This window comes from Vigna unguiculata, chromosome 3 (assembly GCF_037176805.1).
Source record: "Vigna unguiculata cultivar grain cowpea cultivar isolate G323 ecotype 2 chromosome 3, ASM3717680v1, whole genome shotgun sequence".
NCBI lineage: Eukaryota > Viridiplantae > Streptophyta > Magnoliopsida > Fabales > Fabaceae > Vigna > Vigna unguiculata.
This window is the reverse complement of record NC_140794.1, coordinates 68,830,159-68,852,910: the sequence shown is the minus strand read 5'-3', so window position 1 is coordinate 68,852,910 and position 22,752 is coordinate 68,830,159. Positions and strand designations below refer to the sequence as shown.

At 31.1% G+C, this 22,752-nt stretch overlaps 2 protein-coding genes across 2 annotated transcripts; both read right to left on the bottom strand.

Annotated features, from left to right (window-relative positions):
- Positions 1-4,296: 4,296 nt before the first annotated feature.
- On the bottom strand, positions 4,297-6,663 carry LOC114179439 (uncharacterized). The gene has a single exon (XM_028065782.2). It carries the CDS (start codon positions 6,253-6,255, stop codon positions 4,537-4,539), a length of 1,719 nt encoding a protein of 572 aa, XP_027921583.1. The 5' UTR covers positions 6,256-6,663; the 3' UTR covers positions 4,297-4,536.
- Positions 6,664-11,828: 5,165 nt separating this feature from the next.
- Positions 11,829-19,383, bottom strand: LOC114176084 (alpha/beta-Hydrolases superfamily protein). Its single transcript, XM_028060996.2, has 9 exons — positions 18,981-19,383; positions 18,528-18,604; positions 17,335-17,440; positions 16,512-16,604; positions 16,342-16,407; positions 14,709-14,854; positions 13,386-13,494; positions 12,328-12,392; positions 11,829-12,209 (listed from the first exon to the last, which is right to left on the bottom strand). The coding sequence occupies exons 1-9, from the start codon at positions 19,179-19,181 to the stop codon at positions 12,062-12,064; spliced, it is 1,011 nt and encodes a 336-aa protein (XP_027916797.1). The 5' UTR covers positions 19,182-19,383; the 3' UTR covers positions 11,829-12,061.
- Between the last annotated feature and the right edge of the window lie 3,369 nt (positions 19,384-22,752).

The following is a 22,752-nucleotide window of genomic DNA, read 5'->3' as shown; positions in this document are numbered from 1 at the left end:
CCTTTGCTAGAACTATTTTATTCTTATAATAGATTATCAAACAATAGTTATTGAGGTTAAAGAATTTTTTTTTCTAGACAAACTCCTTCATCTTATTCTTAATACAAGAGAAATTTATTTTTAGAACAAATTTATAGTATTTTAATAAGATAAATTTTATTTACTTTTATTAAATATTGTGAATATGCAATTTTTTATTGATAAATAATGAAAATAAATTTTCAAATTATTAACCATAATATAGATACTATTCTTTTAAACACAATTTTTTTTCTTTTTCATGCTTAGCCGCAAAGATATAAAAGTTAACTCTAAATGTGGTTCTAACTAGTTATAACTTGAGTTATGTGTTAAAGTTTAAATAAATATCAATTTTGAGTATTTTTTCAAGAAATGGATGACTTAATCTTATAAAATTATTATTTTTATTAAGAAATGAATTATTCATTTTATAAAATCAATTTGTAAGACAAAATTTATATATAATTATAATTTATAAATTGATTTTATTTGTAGTTAATATAAAATTTTCAACACACCTTTTATATTGAAACAAATATATTTCAAATCTAAAATTAGATATTAATAAATAGTTAAAAAATGATTTATTTGCAAATATAACAATAAAATCAATAAATAATAAATTTTGTCAAAATAAACTTTAACCATCTTAAATTTAACTTAACTTTATAAAATAATTTTATAAAATTGAATTAAAATTATCTTAATTTTTGGGTAGAGGAGTAGGATGGTGATAGTTGTGTAACAAAAGCAGATTATCAATGTTAACTCCTACTAATTAAAGGATTTTTTGTTGTTTCATTAATTAATTGAGTATCTCTAACTTATGTCAACAACACTTAATTTTGTCCATCCTTGGATAAATGATTTTATTATCCATAAATAGGTTACTTAGACCAATACAAATATATGTATGGTATGTATTAACTATTACTAATATGATCCACTACTTTCTGTTCAAATTTTGGCATAGTTAAAGTTTAAATTTATTTTGTGTGATCCACTTTAAAGATCTCTCTGGCAAGGTAGCTGTGAGAATGAAAAAAGACAGAAAGAGGAAGAAGATGGACCATAAATAGGGTCAATTATTGAAGCTGCAGAACCGTCAATAATTAATGGACCGGTTCTAGTGTTATCACAATCACACTTTCACTTCACAGGTTCAACCCTCTTACTGCTTATTAAATCACTTTAGTAAAAACATGTGAGCCAATGGAAAATATTTTTATCTTTTAATTAAAAATACAATGTTATAATTATGATATAATTTTAGCTTTTGACCCGAGTTGCTGAGAATATATATTAGAAGTATTTCTTTAAAAGAATAATTTATCTATCTATATATGTGTATGTGTTATGAGAAGTTTATTTACAAAAGAGGATACATTACATAATGTCATGATAATGTTTAGACTTTAAAATAATGATAGTGTTATGAAAAAAAAAATAAAAATTTATCTATCAAAGTGTGTGCACTGATAGATCGACTATATTTTATTTCTTTGTACTTTATGATATTTTATTTTAATTGTTTTAATATTTTACGTCACTCATAATTCTAAATCTAAATAAATATGTTTCTTTTCATATAGAACTTCTATAATACATTTTTATTTTTGTTTTCGTTTTTTCTTGTGATTGTTTTTTTAATCCAATAATTGATATCATTTAAGGAATAAAAGAAAGTTAATAAAATTAAAGTTTGAAAACATGATCGCTAAATTTCACATTGAAATATTTTTACTATAGATAAACACCAGATTACAATATCTTGATATATTAAAATTGTGTTAGTGCAATAAAAGAAAATTAAACATATGAGAATCGAGAGAAGATCGACACACTTAGAAAACTAAAAGTGTCATAATTTTATATTTTGGAGATATCGAAGGCAAAGTGGTTGGGTCCAACAAGCTAGTCCATCAAAAAAGAATGGACATTTTTAATCTACTAGTCCGTTTTGGTTCGGTTTCTCTAATCTGTCAAATTGGCGAGTCGTCTGTCCTGACCCGGTGACCAATTTTTATTTATTTATTTTTTAAAATTAAAAATAATTAAAAAGATTATATTTGTTATATTATACTTTTGTAAAGATGAATTATAATTTAAATCATCAATAGAGTAATTTAATTATAATAGAGTAATTTAACATATAAATATGATGAATATTTTAATTTATCCAATTAAATATATTAATTAATCAATTAAAATCTTAGAAAATATTTATATGATTAAATATGTTTTAAATATATATATATATATATATATGTAAACAAAATTTTATGAATAAAATTTTTAAAAATTAGAAAATTTAGAAAATAAAGTAGTGGATGAGTTGTAATTCCTGACCCATTTTATAGTGGGAGTCAGCCTAGCCCAACCTATTTTTGGCGAGCCAAGAACAGGACAAGCCAAAATGAACGAGACTGATCTGTTTTGCCACTGGAGATAATGTACTTAAGGAATGAGAGAATTGTTGTTTCAATGTGGATAAAACTTAAGTCATTGTATATGAAAAAATATTTAATAGGTAAACTTTGTTTGAATTAAGAATTATATTCATTTTGATGAAAAAAACAAGAACAACAGTGAAGCAACTAATAAATGTTAACAAGATATAAGATAACATTGAGGTTGTTAACATTGAGGTGAAACTCGAGGATGAAAATATAGTTTTGATGTTTTTAATGTTTTGCCTAAATTGTTTGAACATTTTAAAGGTGTTTTGGTATAAAATATGGATATTGAAATTGGTTTCATTTAGTAATCACTATAACATAGGGTTAGAACAATTAGATCTTAAAACAATTGTGTTCACGTGGAAATTTGATAGACATGATATATATGCAACAACATAAGGAGTTTGTTGACGATTAAGAAAAAGTTTGTCTTTTGTGGAAATCAATGCATGAACTAAAATCAAACTCACTATAGTGGTACAAGAAGTTTGATGATTTCTTGAAAAAGATGGGATTTTAGAGGTACATTTATGATAGACAATATTATTATAGTAAACCAATTAGATATAAGATCAATGAACTCAAGAAATTTGAGATGAAAAATCTTAGTTTCACAAACCAAATACTTGGAGATAGATAGAAAGATGGATATGACGATTGTTACATCACCTCAACAAGATTACTTGAAGAAGGTTATTGAAGGGTTGAGATTTTGCAAAAAAAAAAATTGTGGATACTATAAAGCATACTTTTGGATATGTTTTTTAATTGTTGGAACTACAATTCATTGAAAATCAACTTGTAAAAAATAGGATTACTATTAAGACAAAATATATCATGTTCAAAGTAAGGATGAAAGAGACTCTATAATTAAAAGGAATGTTATGATGGTTGTATTTTGTGCAAGACCATGTGACTATTTAGTGTAATAGTTAAAATGTTATATACATAACTAATTATCAAATATATCATGAAAAAGCTATACATTGATGTTAGACTATACATTTACGAGAGGTCAAAATCACAAAGATTGATTCACAAGAGAATCCTACACATGTGTTTACAAATTCTTTACAGCTATCAGAAATCATCTACTATACCACGTCTAATAATATTAAGTTTAAATAAATTATCTATCGTGTAATCTTTGTATTCTTATAATCAATATTTTATCGTATTTGTCAATGATTTTTCGTTATTTCTAGTTCTATATAAATAAACCCATGCGGAGATCTAAATCTCATTCTTCATAACCTTAAAAAAAAGTAGGTTTGATATATTGTGTTTAGAATATAAATATTATGAAATTCAATTTAGTTTCATATGTAATTTTAAACATGATATATTGTGAGTTAAAACATATATGTTACAAAATCAAGATTATTACAATGTTTTTTAACATTATCTAATTATTACAATATTTTTTAACATGATTAACAACACAAATTAACTCTATCCTCCCTTCCATTGCTATTTCATGACCACCAAACATGCCACAGCTTGTGGACAAAGAAAAACAAGAATAGTTGCAGAAAACCAGAAACAGAATATATTAAAAAAATTATTGGAGCTCACAAATAATTAATGGACCAAAGGGTGACAATGAAGTTCAGTATTCCATGTTTCAGGGTAGATACATGCCAGAGTAAAAGCGAAAGAGGTGCATGTGTTAGAGATATCTATAAAGAAGTTTGGTATAAGTATGCTGCAATAATTAATTGTAACCCTCCTCTGCCAACAAGAAAACCATAATTATGAAACTCATCCCTTTCCTATAATATAACTAAATATATCACAACCCTGTAAAGAAGAGATATTCAAAATAAAAGAACAATCTTTGAATGATACTATTGATCATATCATATAGATGGTAAAATGTGTTTTGAGGAGTTAATAAAATCTTCTGCTAATCTACAAGTGGAACAATCTCACGTATACATAACTCAAACAAAAATATATGAGCAAGAAAGAATACAAATCTAACTACATAGAAACAACAATACTCCAACCTTAATAGTTTTCAACCCAGAAAAAAATGGTTTGGTTGGTTCAAATGCTATCTGGCACAAAGGGCATTGAGAAGAACATGAGACAACATAAGATCCACGAAATATTGATGTCCAATTTGGCCATCTCTCCACTTCATCTTTGCTGGAGCTCTTCCATAGTGTACTCCATCGTTACACCTGTTATCAAAATGCCATGGAAATGTCATATCAAAGTTATCAATCACACCAGACACAACTCCTGATTCCTTCAATTTCTCCAACAACACACCATTGAAAGCCTCCATCTTGTTAGGATTGAAAGCCAGTGACCTTGCATATCCACCAGTTGCAACCGTAGTCCGGTAAAACACTCTTCCCCATGCCAACCCTCTTTGCTTCACTCTCTTCATAATATCTCTCCAAAAGGATGCTGCATAATCTGCTCCGACAGAGAATGCTCTTATGTTGCGCCAGTGCACGCCATCATGCAGGCCAGAGTTCATGATCACAGTGTCAGGAACCGTATCTTCTGAGAAGTACTTCTTTATCAAATCTTGAAACCCTTCATCTCTCAGAGAATCCAACCCCAGATAGTTCTGCGTTTCATTCCAATGCCCGTTGAAGATGCTTGTGATCCTAACTTTTTGAGAAGGGTCTTTTGGGTTGGAAAAGTTCCAGTCAAATCTTCTGGGAACAGAACGTATTTCGGGCAAGTCCAACACAAAGTTGAGCATGTTCCTTATTGTGTCGACGTGATTTGAATCGCCCCAGAAGAAAATCCATCTGTTCTTCAAGCATTTCCAAGCAGACTCAGCTGAATACAACTTGAATGAACAATGAGTTGAATACACCCACCCATTACTCTCTAGAATTCCCAAGGAACCATCACACCAAGGAGCTTTGCAAGGAAAATCCGACCCAAGGCACCGGTACCTGCCATCATTTCCAATGGTGCAGTCATCATTCTTTCCATGCCTTGTCCACCTTCCACTCCACACATCCCTGCCAAAATCTGAGGCCTTGCAAGACTGCAGCTCCGGTAGCTGAACACCGCTTTTGTAGAATCTGATTGCAAAATTTCGCAGCATTCGGTCATAAGAAAACCTCCATGGGGTGAACTTCAGACCTTCAAAGTGCCTATAGAGCAGAATTATAGTGAGATTGTAAACCCCATCAAAATCTGGATGAACCTGCAGTGAGATTGAGTAAGAACCATTGCTGAAATCTTTCACCAAAGGCCTAGATTTCCATGATTCCCCTGAAAGATCAGCCTCAAAGTAGTCCCCACCTAAACAACGAGGCTTCCCTGAATCATCCAGTGCTTGAAAACTAAATTCATGCACATCACCAGCTGAAAGCTCTATCACCTCCCCACCATCCAACCCAGGAATTGAAATCTCCACAGCCTTGGAATCTTCACAGGGTATGCCTCCACGAGCTGACCATCTAGCTATGAGATTTGAAGTGAAGTTGGGTTCTAACTCACTTGAAATCCAACTAGTGTGCCCCTCAAGTAGAGGGGATTTTTCGCCTAACTTTTCATACGGAGTGAAGTTCACAGCACTGTACGGAGAGACGAGGGTTAAATTAGGAGAATGAAACCTTACAGCAAGATAGTCCTGTTGATACCTCCAAGCTTGAAAGATGCTCCTTACTGTGCACCCATCAATGCTCCAAACCACAACCATTCCAAGCAAAACCAAAGCAGTGAGCAACCCAACACGCCAATGAAGCATTGGAATGGACCATAGAGCCCATTGGGGCGAAACCACAACCTTCTCTGCCATGGCATCACCCCAGAACAACTACCAACAAATCCACCCTCCAATACCGCTAAAGTTGCTATCTTTTGACGACAACACGCCAAACCACAAGAGTGCCTTAAAAGCACAAGAGTCGATTTTCCCGAGGAAACAAGAGAAGCAAATCTTGACGAGTGAAAAAAAATGGAAAAACAAATTTTGGGGTTGCTCACAACAAGTTACAAGACATGTTTACAAGTTTCAGTGTAATGTGTTGTTCTGTAAGAGATAGAGTTGCTGGATATGGGTCGATGTGAGTTCCTGAGGAAAAGGAAGGTTTTTCTCAGTGTGCTTCACGAAAGTAGCATGGCAGATTTCAGACATGGACATGTATGTCCAAAGAAGATGTCAAGCTCAGATTAATCATGAACTTTACATATTTTTTAATTACATTTTGATTTGCTTTGTTATAAAGCTGTCGATTTTTCCCCCTTCTCCTGTTTCCAATTCTAATCAATCAAAGCTGTCTTTTTTGCTCTCTTTTGTTATTGTTATTAATTACTCTGACCAACTATTAGAGGCGGATGTGATTAAAGGACGAAGTTAATTTACATATTCTAATTACTAATGAGACAAACTCTTAATCTTTATTATGAAAGTGTGGGATATTTATGGTAGTTAATTAAGTGTTCTTTGTAATTGATTCATATGTATGCTTATAAATATTTCTAATGATTAATGAGACTAACTCTTAATCTTTATTGTGGAAGTGTGGGATATTTATGGTAGTTAATTGAAGTGTTGTTTGTTATTTGGTCATAAAAAAATTATTCCGTAGTTTGTGTAAAGTTTGTATTATGTTTATTTTAATAATTTGAGTGATTAACAAAAGATTTGTAGGTAGATAAGTTATAAAATCATTAATAAAAGAAATAGTATTATACAACTATATCTTACTATCAATTAAACTTTTGAACAATTCTTAATCTATTTTATCTTATTAATTTATTTTTTAATAAGCGTTTATAATAAAAATGAATAAATTCATTATATATAATAAACTTAGTTTCTTTTCTTAAGTAATAGGTTGTTCACTCTGTCATAAACTGTTATATAATGAATTTTTCAAATTTTAAATCAATTATTTAAAAATTATAGTTCAACATAAAATAAAAAAATAGAACTTAGATTTCATACATTTTATATAAATGATTAAAAATATCATGTTATTATAAAATCAATGCATTTATTTTCATTATTTATAGTTGAATGTTTTAATTCTCAATTATTTCAAACTTATTATTTTGAAAACATGTATTCTAACAACATATACACAGTACAAATTATTAAAAAAAATTAGGAAAAAAGAAATAATGCCGTTGGGCATAAGGCTCACTTAAAGACAGTGTTGTCACGGCACCGACACCAAACAGTTGGAACTGATAGTCACAGTGATAGCCAAATTTTATCTCAAATTTTGATTGAAAATTATTTAAATTAGCGAAAACTTAATATTTTATTTCATTAAGTTAAATTTTAATTTTTAATAATTTTTATCATGTCACATGTAAATATGTATTTAATTTTAAATTTAATATTTTTAGAAAATATTTATTAATATAATTTAATTATTTTCATGCTGATTTACTTAAATGTAAAATATTATTTAAAATATTTAAAATTGAAATATAAAATTCAAAGTGATAAAATATAAATGATAATATAAGAGAATAAAGAACTTGAAAATGGTAGAGTTTTTTTTTTCAAATAATAAATTGAACTTCCTTGACATGCTATCAGATGACCAAACATGATAGTTTTAATGTATTTTTCTTCTGTTAAACTTTATTATATAATTTTTTTTCTTAATTTTTTAATTATGAAATATGTATTTATATATTGCTATGTTTTGTATGTTGTTATATATATATATATATATATATATATATATATATATATATATATATATATATATATATATATATATATATATATCTTTTCATTCTTTAATTTTGTTTTTGTTTTAAAGAATATATATTTTAATGTACAATTTTTCATCTTGTTTGAATAGTTTACTCTGTCTTCCCTTTCATTGCAATTTGAATTATATATGATATTTATTTTTGTAATATCAGTATAAAAAAAGTCACTTTAATAGTCTTTAATATGATATTTATTTTTGTAAAAAAAGTATTTAAATAATATTTTAAATGGTTTAAAAGTAAATATAGATTTATAAAAATATGAATGAGAAACAAATTTTATATATCTTTAAGCCTTTATTATATCTTTAAATCAAACATCATTTTAATCTTTAAGCGTGTGGTGGTGAGGACAGCAAAAAAAGTTGATATTAGATTTGACGATTCAGAGCAGTGCTGGGTGAGTGTGATACATGTGACATTGTAATATTCGGATTCCTGTAAATGAATGAATGAACGAACGTGCTCTGTTACTACAGGACAAACTTCACTCCCTCACCTCCACACACCTAACATCATTAAGTATCATAGAACTACAAAAACATGTATTAATTTTGGAACAAGTTTTTCTCACATTTGGCATTAGCATCCGCACATATGGTGAAATTTATGTTGATTTTCAAGTTCAGTTATACATACATATACTATTATTTCGTGTTTCTATTACAAGACATTTTTCCAGAACTTATACATCATGATCTTTTATATAAGGTATTTTATTTTTTATGATATATTTTCTTATTATTTTTATTAAATATTTTTGAAATCTGTTCACAATAGGGGTGGGCATGGATAGGATTTTTAATTATCCAATCTACATCCATTTTAGATCTAAATAATTGGATTACATTTTTGACCCAAATCCATTTTTTTAGCAAAAGTAGTTTGGATTTTTTTAAAATTCATATCCAAATATTTGGATCAAGATTTAAATCCAATCCAAATATTTGGATAGAGTTCAAAATCCAGAATCCATTTTTTATAAAACAAATTTAAATTGAATTTTTTAAAATTTGTATCATTAAGGCCTGGATGGGCTTGACAACCTGGACGGGCCCAACGACCCGAACGGCCCCGATGACCAGGACAACCCAAACGGGCCCGACAACCCGAACGGGCTTGACGACCTGGACGGGCCGGACAACCCGGACGGGCTCGACAACACGAACAGGCTCGACAACGCGAACAGGCTGGTCAGACCCGTCCGGGTCGCCGAGCCCGTCCGGGTCATCCGCCCCATCCGGGTCTTCGGGCCCGTTCAGGTCATTGGGCTCGTCTAGGTCTTTGGGCTTGCCTGACTCGTTCGGGTCTTTGGGCTGTCTGATCTGTTTTCGTCATTGGTCCTGTCTGGTCCGTTCGGGTCTTTGGGTCCGCGTGACCCTGTCGGGTCTTCAGGCCCGCCTTACCCGTTCGATTCTTCGAGTCCGCCTGACTCGTTCGGGTCATCAGGCCCGCCTGACCTGTTCGGGTCTTAGGGCCTGCCTGATCTGTTCGGTTCTTCGAGCCCGCTTGACCCATTCGGGTCATCAGGCCCGCTTGGCCCATTCGGGTCTTCGGGCACACCTGGCTCATCAGGTCATTGGGCCCGCCTGCCCCGTTCGGATCATCGGGCTCACTTGAATTTTTCGGATCGTTGGGCTTGATTGACTCGTTCGATTTGTCGGGCCCGCCTAGCCCGTTCATATCTTTAGGCCTACCCCACCTCTTATGGTCGTCGGGCCTGCCCGATCCGTATAGGTCGTCGAGCAAGGCCTGTCCATGTCTGAATTTAGCATACTACATCTCAACCTTTAGTCTACCCAACTAAAAATTTAAATTGAAAATTTGGATTGGATTTTTTGGATTATCCATATTTAAAAATCTTGATTTATAAAATGGATATCCAATCCATAAAATATATAAAATGTATATTAGATTGAAATCTAGATCCATTAAATGGATTTTAAATGGATTGAATTTTTAATAAAATAGATTATAAATAGATTGGATTGGAGCAAAAGTGGATTGGATCAATAAAATTAGATTTTTTGCCCACCCCTAGTTCACAATGATTAAATATTTATTGAAAGACTTAATTAAATTTTGAGTTTTTTATAATTTTTATGGGATATTATTAATTAAAGTTTTTATTAAAAATTAGATATTAAAAAATTGTACATTTATAGATCAAAATTTTTGACAATTTTTTTTCTGCTAATGAGGTGACAAATTTACTTTCTTATAACCACTTATTAATAAGTATGAACTTTTATATTTAATAAAGTAATAAGGTAATTAATAATATGATTAATGTGAAATAACAAATGATTTTTATTATTTTAATATTATTAATAAAATCTTACATTTCTTAATATTTGAAAATAATGGAATAAAATAGCATCACATAATTGATAAAAAATTTAAACGGTAAAGAAACTCAATAAATAGAAAAATTTTATGAACTTAAAATTTGATTAAGTTACTTTAGAAAAATTATAAAAATTAATTAACTTGTCTGTATTTGTAAAGATAATGTCTTATGATGAGGGGACAAAACATAAGGTTTTCGGTATGTTTCCCGGGGAAATTCCTCCTTATTTGCATCACTTTGCATTTGTGAACAGCTGGTTCTACACTTCTCTTGACCTTTGGTGCAAATAAGTGGCACCTAATCACCCAACGTTTTATTTCATTTATTTGTTTGGACAGAAAAGTTAAACATTTTATTCTGAAGAATTTCAAAGATATGTTTATTTCACAAACAAGAAGATTTTATGTATATACATAACTGGCCAGTTTTCTCATTTTAACTTGAAATTTTTTGTTGTCAGTATACCTGAAGAAATTTACTGGGTGATGGACACAAGGACACAAAAAAGAACCCGCCGCCTCACGAGTCAACACTACTCACAGACGCGGTCAATTTATCGGCTTTCCAGAGTTTGAACGCAGGTTTCATTCATGGAATCAGATAGGCTGAGCTAAGTCATGTGGCAATAGTGCTGTGAATGATTGCTACAGTAAGATATATCGGGACACAGGCATTGAGATTGATACACAAACAAAGCTTGAAGAATAGAGAATATTATCTCACGGTTGCAAGTTGTGGTCATGGAGCTACCAGGTATGCACCAACGCATATTTATGGGAACCAAATGAGGTGATAAAATGGGATATTAGACAATGCATGCAGCTCTTCTAAAAAGATTTAATGTTGACCGAAAATAATAGCCGTCATGAAAGAACACTTTAACCAGCTGCTCAGTTGTTACCAACTCCACCCAACCATCACCAACCACTACAAATCATTTCCATTTGTGGATACTCAAGGTAACTAATCTTACTTTAGAGTAGACTTTCACGTTACTGCAATCTCCAATGGAAGCAAAGGGTCGAAGGTAACTTAGCATATTACCACTATTAACATTGACAGAATCTGATGAGTGTAAGGAATTAACAATGTGAACTTAATTATATATTTTCACAGAAAAAGATGATTCATTCTCATGTCGGTCTTGTTGTTCGGAAATTATTTTTGCACCGACATTAGCAACTAAATAACACGGGCTTCTATTCCACTACATGTCTACACACCTCAGAGCAAATCCTGGCAGGTGGAAACATCAGAATTGCCTAAAACTGTAGAAAAATGTTCCCTGGGTAAAAAATAATATATTGAAAAAACAGATATACCACTTCTCTTCTGAGATGATAAATATTAACATCTGTTATATCAACAAAAACTAAGGCTGCAAATGGCTACCCCAACAAATTCAAACCCTCCACCCCAAAAAAATATATATGGGAGAAAAAGAAGAAAGATTGAGAAGGGAATCAAAACTATCATAACAATAAGAAAAAAGGCATTGAAAATCGATAGAGACATCCAACTAACTCCATGGATCATCCCAGCCCTTGGGTCCCTCTCTTTTTAAGAAGTCAATAATAGCATCAACAGCCTCTTCAACTCTGTTAGAGAGGGAGTGATTTCCATATTCGATCTCTACTTTTTCTGCTCCTCCCATCGCTCCGCATAACCTGCATGGATTCAAAATGCACCCCGTGACCATGAGATCGGCAACCATATATCTCAATCCTCTCAAATTGCACTTATTGAATAACAAAAACTGGAACCAGATAGGATTAGAGGTTTTACCGCTGAACAAGAGCTTTCTTATCAACGTAATCTGGCACATATTCGTCACTCATTGAAAATATAACCTGCCAAACCAAGGCATACCATAATGACAAACTTCCTCCAAAAATTTTTTCCTTACAAGAATTATTGGCAGATCTCAGGTTTTATGTCTTCGTCTCTAATAGAATAATATTTATCACATTTACCAGTAGCACTTATAATGTATGGTAGAAAATAGTAGCAGATATATGAAAGTAATATCATCTACACTGTTGCTTGACATCATTCAGGCTAAGGTTAATATTGAGCTACAGTTGATAATTTGAAAACGAAAAATTTTAAGCCTTCTTTTTTCGGTAATTGGGAGCACTAGCACTCTAGCATGATATAAACTTAGATATAACCTCTACACAGCTTCTCAATCACCGGTAATTGGGAGGACTAGCACTCTAGCATGATATAAACTTAGATATAATCTCTACACAGCTTCTCAATCACTGAGCCAGAGGTAGCATTTTAGCTTTTTTTACTATATATATATATATATATATATATATATGCCTTCTTAAGATGTCAAATTACATTTCAAACGAAAAATGTCATAAACCTTCTACAGAAATGAAAAAGAAGCAAGAAAACTTCTGCTATTATGACCAACAAATGAAGCATAAAACTGTATAGCAATTGATCAGCAAGGTATCAGTTACCACAACTGTATTCTATCATAAATTAGTTGAATAAACTTAGTTTGGATGAAAAAAGAAGCAAGTAAACTTCTGCTCTTAACGTATTGAGCATAACCCGCAGCATAGCAAATGACTGGTCAGCTTGGTGCAAGTTACAACAACTGTACTCTATCATAAATTTCTTGAGTAAACGGAGTCAGTTAGGGATTTAGTTTCAAACAGCCTCTGAAGCCTATAAATTGGAATCTGTATTCAGTGCAAATGAGATTCAATCAACAAAAATTTATATCCATTTCCTCTCAATATTTCTCTCTATCAATTCTCATAATCAGCCCAGAAGGATTTTAGAAAAAGAGAATAAAAAGTTATGTTAAACAGATATATGGTCACCTGACAATGTGTGTTAGACATATGCCCCAGCCTCATCCTCAACTGGTCTTCACTCAGGTCAGAACTGAACATGTCATCATCGCCATTATATGAACATAGGGAGTGATACCTACAAAATTAACTTCTTTTTAGAACAGGAACAAAAAGCATGGGATTATGAGACAACAAACACCTTTTTGCCATATAATTATTATCAACTTTGGCAAAAAGTTAAACTTTTCCAGCGTGCCAACATGTTGTGTATGTGGTATTGCTACATTATGGACAGAAAGGTACTTAAGGATGGAAAAGGAGGAAGGAATAAAGTAAATAAGCTTTCAAAAAAGATATTACTTGATAAGTCAAAGTTGTGTATTTGACATCTGATATAGCCTAGTTCAAAATCAATATCAAACAACTTAAAACCATTTACAGATATCTAGTACATCACTAAATCAAAACAGTAGTAGAGGAATTTCAGCATGAACCAAACTTGGCCTTTTTGCGCCTTTTTGCAAACGACACTGATACAGCCAAAAGTAACTCGGCCTTTTACAAATATACAGTATAAAACTAGCTTATTTGGAAGCTTGTCATCAAAACAACAGTAGAGGAATCTTGTCATGAGCAAAACTTGGCACTTTGCAAAAGATATAGAGGGTGGCAAAAGGGGGCACTCTGACTAGTTATCATTTGGGAATTTAGCATCAGCTGTATGTAGAAAAGGTAAGTCATGAAAGGAGATTTCTTTCTTTTATTCTTAGTAATTCAATTCAATAGTGAATATACACTAAAAAAGTATTATTTCCCTTGCTTTCTCTGTTTTCTCCTTCTTCTATGTGACTATCAGAAATCCAGAATTCATTTATAGGTTCTTCTGGATCCCAAAAACTCTAGTCATCTGCCAAATTAAGATTGGGGTAGACAAAATCACAATTGGAAAAGCTGGAGCATTTAGTGGAAATTCCTGATGAAGATGGCCAAATAATAGGCATTTCAAAAATTCAAGAATACTAACAAATAATTCATTGGTAAGCAGCTCTACCATAGGAATTTAAATATTTTATTGACATGTGCAAGAGTGTGATGACCGTTTCTTAGCACACCTAAAATAATGATAAAAATGCTAAAGAAGATCACGTGGTAGAACATGCCAATCTAGGAATTACCCTATACAAACCACTTTGGTTTGATAATTGATGAGCAAGGATTATTTTACAATTGAACATCCCATTTCCAAATAACGTATCTTAAAAATCAATCTTAATTCTACATCTTAACCTATTGACTGACATCAAGCTTGTCTCAGTGTTTGTGATGGTCTGATAATAATTCCACACTCACCTATAGGCGGTTATTGGGGCACTAGGATCTGCTTCCATTGGCATTAACTCTAAACCTCGGCCTTCACTTATCATCTTAGCAGCCAAGTCAATCATTGAAGCTGTGTGAGGGAGCGTAGCATTATATTCCCTATCACTGACAGGAGCCTGAACAATTAAATAGATATAGAAAATTAAACATTCATCCAAAAAACAGATGGGATGAGATGATATTATATATTGATTTTGATCAAATAAAACATCCACTTTCTTCTTTTAGTTTTAAAACTGACAATTCAATGCATAGATATATGTATATTAATAGAACATTATTCGACAAATATTAGAAATTCTACAAGGCTATCATCATAACAATTGAATCATTTAATTAAAATAGTAAATTAAAGCAAAATAATTGCTCTAACTCGTTATTGTGTAATTAAAATATATCTTACACCTAATAGTATCAAATACCAATATATTTAAAAATTACATATTATACTTATATTAAACATAATGGCATATCCTATTCTGTAGCTGAATTTGCCTTGGTGGACTTCTCAAAGCATGTAGGAGGAACTATAATACAAAGAGTCATGATAACTACTAACCATTTGTTATGTTGTTAACCCCCACCTTATGCAGGTTATATTCTAAACGAGCATTGGAAATAAAATAGAACGTACACCAGTTCAAGCGAAACCACAATTAGGTTCAGGCATGTTAACGAGTTAACAATAACATTCTCTGGAGCTAGTTATTAACATTATGATTATTAGTGATACGAATGAGAAAGCTGACATCAATATCCCGATATATGCTATAAAATATCTCATATTTCTAGAACTAGTTCCAATATTAACATTCTAATTCCTAAGCTGTGCTGATCAGGTAACCATAATAAACAACAAGGTTAGTAGCATCATTCACGTGTTACATAGTAATATATACAATGCAAATTGAGGTGAGGAAATGAAGTTATCAGTTTATCAAGAATAGTGAATGGAAATCGTAATGCACCAGTGTTTAGAGAAGGGAATAAACAAAAGTTGTTGTCACGGTTTATCTGTTTCTCAATAATAATTTAACATAGATTGTAGTATACCAAAGCAACCATTTTTGTTCACATTCATATAACTACCTATATACTTAAACATATTGATGCAGTTTCCTTTCAATGTTTTCAGGTTCTAAAACATCAAAGATGTGTATACTTCACAATAATTGCAACTTGATGCAAACATAATTTTGTATGAAACATATAACAAACATAATTCTTTTTCAAAAACATGTTATTCATCTTTATATAAATATTCTAAAGATTTCAGAAAAAACAAGGAAAGTTACTTCAAAGTGAAGACAATCACATCCAGTCAGATTGTAGGCTCCAAAATACCATCTAATGACTCAAACCCGTTTTAATATATCGTTATGACCTTATGTGTGTTAAGATAGCAACCTAAATTAGGTGAATCGGGCCACTAGTCTCATCCGAAAACATGACTATTAGAAGAATAAGACCCGTCAGAGTGAAATGCCGTCATTTGAGTGGCATAATCGCAACAAATTAAATTAGGCTACCATTTAAAAAAAAAACATGTAGATGAAAAACAAATGGAAGAAGGAAGTACATTGATCCATCTATCAATGTGTACCTGAAAGATGGCAGCACGAACTGCTCGGGAGCAAGCATAATTTGTGCGCATGTAATGCACAATATCCTAAATAAAATGTCCAAAAAGAACAAGAACAAATTTAAATTTCACAATGAATAACTGTAGCAAGGGAAGTAGAAGTATAGCTAGGATATGAAATAGCATATAACCTGACAGCCGGTACTATGCCCCAGCAATGCCACGCCTTCGGATTCCTCTTTGTTAATTAAAAAATTAATCAGCTGATCCAGCTCCTTGGCGTCCTACAAAATGACATCAACAAGCATAAGAATCAAGGTAACCATCTTTGTTGATCAGATAGAAATATTAACATTGCACCTTTCAGTAAAACATAAGAATGAATATATAATGTACTTTTAAAAACACATTATACCTTGAGAACGGCAAAATATTGAGATACCACATATATTTTAAATACATGTTACTTGAGGCTGCAGTAACAAAGTTAATGCTCCTGGACTCTTAGAAATTAGGATCCTTAGCTTGCCATATTTAACAAAATAACTAAATTCTGAGGATATTGCTGGGTCAAGTAATGCTAGAAGTCACACTAATTTAACAGCAAAAATAATTACTTCTAAACATCTGATGAAGAAGTCAATGCTGCTGTCCTTTATTCTTTTGGATTATTAAACAAACAACAGAGTTGTCTTCCACAAGAAACCTAAGGTCAGCAGTAAGCACCAAGACCAATATTTGATTCATATTGCTCATGGTAAGGAGATGCTTTTGCAAAAACTAAGCTCACTATATCAAAGGTAAAAGGCATTTACCGACTAAATCAAAACAATGTTTTGTCTTTGGTGTTAGTGGAATCATATGGTAGCTTATTATCGTCTTAATAATTCCACAATTTCGAGCTAATCATGTAAAATTAATGGGCGAAAATCTGTTTGATATAATGTGTTATAAATACTTCACAGCAACCTGTAACAGCACAGCATCACTGGGAATTAAAATTTAACTGATTACTTGTTGCAGACTGGAGGTGCCGTATCCACTGTAAGAAGATGACATAAGAAATTGAACTAATGACCAATTCTCACGGTCCAGAGCAATTGCCAAAGGTTCCAAGTATCTACAAGAAGATGAAGAAAATGGATGTCAGATAGACACTATTCTAAGGTTTGCATCTACGGGTGGAGGTTAAGAAAATGTAGAGACCAGTATAAAATTTCTATTAATAGATAAACTAATAACAATACCAACTTCTAGGAAATATATCTTCAAATGAAAAAAAATTAAAATCATACATCAATTCAAAAATAAGTTGTTGCCACACAATGGAATAGGATTAAAATAATACGTTTGGAAATGTATAAAGAATTATCTATATTTATTTTAAGTGTTCCAATAGTTATTTTAAAGAAACCAAATTTATAATTACAGAAAAATTGCCACACAAAATAAATTTAAGAAACAACTGGATACAAATTGCTTATTTTTTTATTCCGTAGAGCTTCATTAAAATAGGTAGAGAAAAATATAAGCTTTTTAAGCTTATTTGCGTAAGTTTCAAATCCAAACTTATGAATAAGCTCACATTTTATACGGTTGCAGGAACTTACTGTCCACGAGCACCCTTATCTCAATCATGTTAGTCATTAAATACTCAGAAATCCTAGATAGGGCTTTAAGCAAAGAAAGCCAATGCAATCACAGAACACAAACATTAGGTATTATCAATCGAACCTAGGGGGAGAAAAGTTTGGCTTTAAAAACACCGATATAAGAAGACGAAATAGTATTCTACTTCGAGAATGAAAGAAATGAAACAATTTGAATACATAGGAGGGGAGGGAAACAGACATCAATATATAGACCAACACAGAGAAGAGATCTATTTCTGAACAGTTCAACTCAATAGCTTGTAAAATTCAATGACACCACTCATGCACCAAACGTACCCGACTGCTAATTAAATCGACATGCTTGAAAATTTTCTCAATGATCCCACAATTTTCTTTTATTAATACTCAGCATTCATTGGCTTGAAAAAATCATTGTTGTTCCTATTCTCATCTATGTAATATAAATTCATTTTTTTTACATTATATATTTAATTTAAGAAATTACCAATCAAATTATCATAAGTTCTAAAATCATTCTCGTTCAGATGATGAAAGACACATAGCTTTGAAATAATCGAGCAGTACGATACGTACGAAGTAGCAAGAAAACCATCGGTCAATCCACCAATAAAGATGACTTGCCGCTTGAAATCGCCAGTCTTAAATGCAACCTGAAAAAAAAAAATCTATAATAAGGCCCTCCTCCATGAAAACCAGAAAGCGTAAACAAAGCAAAAGAGGAATTGGAAAGTAAAGAGACAGTGACAGAAACTGAACAAAAGGCAACTCAAGTGCGAGCGAGATTCACGAATGAAAAAACACAATAAAGAAAAACACGCAAACACTAACGCTTACACAGCACACTAATAATTACTGTTTTACTTTCTTTCGAAAAAATCAGAGATCTCGAAGGTCGAATACAATGTAGAAGAGTAGGTGCGATATTACTAATATCGAACAGAAGATTAGTTCGAAATCATAATCATCCACAAGCAAATCAGATTTATACGCATAAAAAAAAAAAAAAAAAACAAGAAGGTAACGAACCTGAATAGGTTTGGGACCGTACTTGAAAAGAACTCCTCGGAACTGATTTCTGCGGACGACGGGGCCGCCGGTGTCGGTTGAGGCAGCGACGGCGGAGGAGTTTGTGGACATTTTCAAACTGCTTGAACGACCGGGTCGAACGATTCCGAAGAACCAGGACGAAGAGGAAGAGGAGGAGGAAGAAGTGAGAGAAGGATTCATTGGCGCGTGAGCGGGTCCGTTAGATTATAGCCATGATGTGATGGTACTACACCTACTGTGGTATCGGGATTCGAGAACCAAAACGGAAGATCCCTCCAAGTTCCACATCATGACAGAGCAGGTTACCGGTTACGTTTACAGAGTTTGGATCAGAAAATGTCACCGGCTCGCGACCGCGTACTTCTCACGCGCGTGTAAATCTTGCGGAGTATGATTGCTGCTGCCGGTTACTCTTACCCGGTGGCTGAACTGTCTTCTTAGAAAATAATAATAAACACATTTCAATGATAAAAAAAAGGACTTTATTTGAACTTACAAACTTTTAAAATGAAATAATAATAAACAAATTTCAGTGATAAAAAAAAAGGACTTTATTTAAACTTACAACCTTTAAAATGAAATTTTGCTTCAGTTAAGACAAATAAAACAATAAATTGAAATTTTGCTCCTTTCTTTTCGTTTTCTATTATTAGAAGAAAAATGTGACAATTTGTTAATGGGTTAAACAGAATTTGATACCTTAAATCAGTTATATTAAAATTTGTACTTCTAAACTTTTTTTTTTCAATAATTAACAAATATGCTAATTTGATTCTCATAATTATTCTTCGGTTATTGTTATTATTGTTATTACATGGGAGATGTATATAATATAATATGGCCTACTTAGTAGTTTTTATCTTATAAGTAGTTATCAAATATTATTTTGATAGTTATTTCACAACTAAAAATATAGGTAAAAGAAAGTGAAAAGTCTTGTTCACAAGTCATATAAAAAACACAAAACCTTCGAACAAATTAGGATGAGTGCGGTCAAAGAAAACATAATGATAATTTTCTCTTCATTACAAATATAACAAATTCATGGGTATTTGAAGAAGTAGACCCTTCCTAGAGTAAGTTTTTTTTTTTTTTTTTTTTTTTAATGAAGATTTCTATTGAGTTTTGGGCATTTGTGAGGACTCAAATGTCGACCACGTCATTGTTGAAGAATTTTGTTTAAGATGAAGTTATGCAATTGCTATGGTGAGTGCAAATAATAAACGTATGAGATGTTGGATTGGATCTAAGACCACTCATTAAGAATATGTTCATTTGGATCAAGTCAGATTTAATCTAATTATAAATGACATCGAACTCAATATAATTAGATTGAATTAACTCAAGATATATCAGGGAATAAGCCAACCCAAAAAGTATAACTTTTGTTTCCCTTTCATGTAACTTCTCTTTTTCTCCTGAAAAATGTATTTGTCTATTTGTATTTTAGTTCAAAAACAAAAGAAATGTGTTGGACCTGTTTCAATCTTTTTAAAATAAAAAAATATATATATTTCTGATATATTTGTGTATAGCGAAAAAGTTTTTCGTACAGTTGTGGATTTATCTTATATATAATGACAATATTTTATTACGTAAGGGTGCTGTTTATTTTATCTATTGCGAGTGCACATGCTAATATATATCTTGTATATATAACAGAAATATTTCTGAGGGTATTTCTGAAAAAAAAAAAAAGAGAGAATGGCAAAGCCCACACAAAGATGTAGGTAGTTACAACAAAAATACAAAAAACAGCTCAAGCCCAAAGTTTCATTTGGGTTGTATTTTTTGGGTAAGAGGTTGAGTATTCTAAATAGTTGTTGGAAAAAGGGGATTTTATATCTTTATTTATTTTGTAAATGCTTAACTGTTTTGAGTTATGACTTTGATTGATGTAAAATATTTGTACAATACTTTTTCTCATTTATTAATTTTAATATTAATATAACGGTTACATTTATTTATTCTCATCTGCCGTGAGAGTTATACTTATTTGAAACGTTCAGTATATATATCTAATTTATTAGGGTAACAGATAATTAATTATTCATGAACCTATTACTAATAAAATTATTTTATTTTTCTTTTAACTACTTACCTAACTTTCTCTTCATCTTTTTTGCCACACAAAACTAAAGTGTGATTGAAACGGCGACATAAATAAACAGTAGAAGTAGGATAAAAAAAAATGAAAAATAATAAACTTTGGTTGGCCTGCTTTGCAACAATGGTTCAGAAAGTGAAGGCAAAGAAGCAACAGAATTGTCTCCTCATAACCAGGAAGAAGTGTTGTTTGCTTGAATAAAAGGAAACAAGTTGTGATATTCAGAAACATACCAATCAGAAAATATAATATTGGACTTTAACAAGAATTTAAATAAATTTAAGAACGATCGTGCCATGTTATAAATGGCTGTTTTAAAATGAATGAAGTATAAACTCTGAAAATTTATATCATAAGGAAAGTTTAACCATCAAATCAAATCCACTATATTTATATCATGGCATTCCAACCTGTTAACATATTCTCTCTCATGATATCTGATATTAAGTTGAACCTCGTAAACATCTTCACAATCATATTTTTTTCCTATTACCATTTTCCTTTTTTTATGAAAATGATTTATAACTATTGGAAAAATATCAAAATTAACATATAAACAAAAAACAAACATAAACAAAACTCAAATCTTTCCTAAATAAATATTATGTATAAAATGGAGAAAGGAGAAACTAATAAAAGACACCAAAACTTTTATGTATTTCACTAATAATCTATAACTATATATATAAAGAGGATTCTCTCTTTTGTATCACATTTCATAATTTCAACTTTATCCTTTACAATATAATTATTTGTTAAATTTTTAAAAATTAATGGTTACTTTTACAAGTTTTTATAAAACTATTTACACTTATTTTCTTCTTCTTCTTTTCTTCTATTTATCAACAGTTATTTTCTCATATTTTTTTTCATACATTTCACTTTATTTTTTATAAATATAATTTGATTTTGTTTATTAACTTAATAACATTACAATATCATCCATTACTAATATAATTTCATGCATATTAAAAAAATGCATACACACATACGCGATATTGTCTGTGTTTATACTAGTAATAATTAATGGATATACCACACATTCTTTTGAAGATTCTAAGGATTAACAGAACATGCTATTTCTGATGACTTCTTTTTTTTCCTCACCAGAAACACTCACAATTTCTATCTTACATAATGGGTTGAATCCATAAAAAATATCTCCTTTAAAACTATTAAAACAACAATAATCATAGCAAGAAACAAAATTCTTTTTATTTTTCTATAACATGAGCGACATAACTTTTCTTTTTTTCATGGTGGTAATCATCCTTTAATTTATCGTGAATACATGTTTTTCTCTTCTTCTATTAAAATACAATAGAAGCAATATAAAAATTTAACAATATAAGTTATAACTAATGTCAAATGGGTATAAACATCACCCTATTAAGATATTTAATAAAATTTATAAAAGATTTAAAATTATTATGGCATTAAAAGCGATTATTTAAACATCAATTCAACATCACCCTATATTTATCTTACTACTTTTTCCACTTCAATTCAACATTAATCAAGTTACAATAGGTGGGCAGCTCATAAATTAAGGAGAATTCCTTGAAATCTTTTTTATCTATATATTCCTCATCAACTGAACATGTATTACAAAAATTTAATAAACATACACATATATACGTATTT

Coding starts and splice junctions, on each gene's coding strand:
- LOC114179439 (XM_028065782.2), bottom strand. CDS start 6,255: ATGGCAGAGAAGGTTGTGGTTTCGCCCCAATGGGCTCTATGGTCCATT.
- LOC114176084 (XM_028060996.2), bottom strand. CDS start 19,181: ATGAATCCTTCTCTCACTTCTTCCTCCTCCTCTTCCTCTTCGTCCTGG. Junction 16,605..17,334: donor GCACCTCCAGTCTGCAACAA/GTAATCAGTTAA, acceptor GTCATTTTGTAG/GACGCCAAGGAGCTGGATCA. Junction 13,495..14,708: donor GCCCCAATAACCGCCTATAG/GTGAGTGTGGAA, acceptor TTAATTTTGTAG/GTATCACTCCCTATGTTCAT.